Consider the following 3,315-nt stretch of genomic DNA (forward strand, 5'->3'; position numbering starts at 1 on the left):
AATAGATTGTCTTGCCTTCGCTGCCTTTTTTAAGCTTTTTTCCACAGGTCAGGTGACATTTAATCACATGACCTTTTGGTTATTTAAAGGGAGATTCTTCTCAGTGGTCAAGTTTTTTTCCAGATGCATTTGTGGCTGGTGCCAGAAGCTATTCTTTCATTACCTAAGTTTTGCTGGCTAGCAATTGTTAACTGACTGTCACGTCGCGGAAGGGGCAATTCTTTCGCAACTTAAGGTAGGTGCACATTGCTTCCTTTCCTCGACTGAGCAGTCATTGGATTTTAAGGGAAAAATAATGTTTTTCACATTTTGCGAAAGAATCCTTTACTAACATGGATAGAAGCAAGACAGATTTATAGAAAATAATTTCTCTTCTATGGACCAAAATCAGAACTATTCTGGAGATGGCTCACTTGGAAGATGAACTTTCCAGTAAATCATTTGCTGTATTGCAGAAATTTGTTACCGAATATTTGACTGAAGTTGACATTTGGGTTGGCAAGATTACGCTGTTTTCTGAGGAGGAGGAGGAGGAGGAGGAGGAGGTGGACTGGGTTAAAATTGAGAGAGAATCTCTGGCACGTATCCTGAGATTCAGAAGGGGACTTGAGCAGCTCGAATTAAAGTTCCTCCATACTACGTCTGAGTCCATAAGTTCTGCTCCATGTTTCCCTGGAATTGAAAGAGGTGCGTCTTGTTTTATCGTGAAGCTGCCTCAGCTTCAGATTACTGCGCCTACCTTTGATGGGTGTATGATGCAATCCAACCCCATGAGTTTCAGAAATTTCCTATCTTGATTTGAAAATTGTGTGGCCGGCATGGCTAACGATGCTGAAAGACTGAATTTCCTGAAATGTTCGCTATCCGGTCAACCTTTGTTGCTCATCAATCATATAACTATTTGCAATAGAAATTATGAAGTGGCCCTTTCTGTCCTGAAGAGCGAATACCTCGATCAGGATGAAATAATAGACCACATATTCCAAGACATTTTGGACTTCACCTATAAACGAGATAGAGGTTAAATCACTCTGACGAACTTCATTACCAAAGCAGGCTCTCTTCTGGCGGAGCTGGAAGGTTAATTTGGCTGTTCGTTCTCTAAGGACCATTCTTCGGGGGCTCGACTTATGGCAAAGATTCTCGTTTCCAAATTCCCCAGAGAGGTCCGAGGGGAGCTGATTCAAATTTCTGGGAAGAGAATCGCCACCTTGTCGTCCATTTTGCAGGTTACTAGGGAAGCGGTTAAACGTCTTCTCATCAAGGGAGACGAGCTCCCTGGCTCCACCCTTAATACTGGTCGGGGGTCATTGGGAGATGTTTCAAGGCCAAAGCCTGGTCCCTCTCGAAGGGATTCTTCACTTCAGGCTAACTCCACTTGTCGCACTCCAGGTGGAAACTTCTCATGCCTCCCCCCTGTTTTGTGTGTAACCTTTGGCAAGGATGGCAGCCAGGTTTCCGCTAACTGTTTGTTGGACACTGGCAGTGGCCGGACTTATCTGTTAGGTAAGGTGTTAGAACCCCTTGGTCCTTTAGCGTCCATTGGACTGGATTGCGAACTTAAATTGACTACCATACTTGGAGACTGTAATAGGCACTTTAGGGAAGTAAAATTGGAGGTGAGTATTGGATCTCATTCTCCATATTCTCTTCCTGTACTAGTACAGGAGGATCTGGAAATATCTGTGCACATTGAGGAGTTAGACACTCTTTTAGATGGGTTCCAACGTCATAATTTCCCCCTAGCGGGTAGATTTGTGAGAGACACAAACTTCATTCCAATTCATGGAATAATTGGATTGGATTTTATTCAAAGCTTGGGAACTCTCCAACTGGTTCCTTGTTTGGATGGACGAGCCTTTATTACTCCAACAGGACTGGTTCCCTTTGGTGAGGTGGAGCAGTTACTTGATTTAGACCATTCTCTGGATGCGAACCAGAGAGCCTTACATTCAACTCTGTTCTAGCATCAACGGCTGAAGTCAACCCCGCTCACCTTTGTTTCGTGCTGGAGTCGCAGAGCAAGTACGAGGATCCACTTAGTGTTTTTTTCCCGACAGTGACGTGCAAACTGTGTTGGAGAAAATGTTCGGGGTGGAATAACTGGGAATAACAGAACAAGGATTAACAGATTATGATCAGCGGAACATTGTTCTCCTCCAACAATTTACCCTGTTTAAAGATAACAAGTATTATTTCCAGTTGCCCTGGGAGGAAGAAAAAATATCGCGTGTCCCATCCAACCATGCTGTCGCCTTGCGCATATTAGAACATGTAGCGCGAAACCTGGAGAGGAAACATCTTTACCAGGAATATCTGCAGGTTTTTCAGCAGCAAGAACGGGAGGGTATAATAGAGGAGGTTTTTGTGCCACCACAGAGATTTAACGAATTTATTTGGATTCTGCATATACCAGTTGTGAAATCAGACCCAACTACGACCACCAAAATTCGGCCAGTATTCAACTGCAGCCTCAAAGTTGGGGATTCTCCATCTTTGAATGAAGCTACTTACCAGGGAGTAAACTTAACAACTGACCTATTGGATTTGCTACTCACTTTCCGCTTCAATAATCATGTTCTGTTGGCAGACATCAAGAAGGCCTTTTTGATGATCCGCCTCAAGCTGGAATCGGATAAGAACCGGTTCTGTTTTTTTTTAAAGGACGGCGAACTACGTCGTTTTAGGTACAACACAATCATTTTTGGTTTTGCTTCCAGTCCATTTATTTTAAACTATGTTCTCCGGTATCATGCTGCAAATTTTCCTATGGATAACTTCACATTAATTATGGAAAATCGTTTTTATGTGGATAATCTCATCATGTCTAGTTATAGTCCAGAGGAGATGTGTGGATTATGCACTCTCTCTCGGGAGCGGTTACATCAAGGAGGCTTCGAACTACAGTCATACAATTCTGACCATGTAGGAATTCGAAGCAAGATGGGGGAGCATGGTACACTGAGTGTCCATGGCAGTGGTTGGGAAAAGGTACTTGGTTATCGGTACTGTCTTCTCTCCGACACCCTTTGATTGGCTGCAGTTGAGTGCAACCCTGATGTTTCTACTAAAAGACAAATTCTCGGGGAGACCGCAAGAGTCTATGATGCTTTATCGTTGTGCTTGCCCGTTTCATTGCGAGGTCGAATTCTGCTAAGCAGGCTTTGGGAGAAAGGATTAGGGTGGGATGTGCTGGTTCAACCTGAATTTTTTTTTTCCTTATGGAAGAAACTTTCTTCAGATCTTTCTGGATTGGGGACCATTTCCTTTCCCCGTAAGGCACGCAGTGAGAGTGAACCTGGCGAGCTCTTCGTA

The 3,315-nt window shown here is 43.7% G+C and overlaps 1 protein-coding gene across 1 annotated transcript; it reads left to right on the forward strand.

Annotated features, from left to right (window-relative positions):
* The first annotated feature begins 818 nt into the window (after positions 1-818).
* On the forward strand, positions 819-3,033 carry LOC145284572 (uncharacterized). Its single transcript, XM_080133487.1, has 2 exons — positions 819-1,020; positions 2,117-3,033. Exons 1-2 carry the CDS (start codon positions 819-821, stop codon positions 3,031-3,033), a joined length of 1,119 nt encoding a protein of 372 aa, XP_079989613.1.
* Positions 3,034-3,315: the final 282 nt, after the last annotated feature.

This window comes from Euprymna scolopes, chromosome 9, assembly GCF_053919585.1.
Source record: "Euprymna scolopes isolate OS-2025 chromosome 9, ASM5391958v1, whole genome shotgun sequence".
NCBI lineage: Eukaryota > Metazoa > Mollusca > Cephalopoda > Sepiida > Sepiolidae > Euprymna > Euprymna scolopes.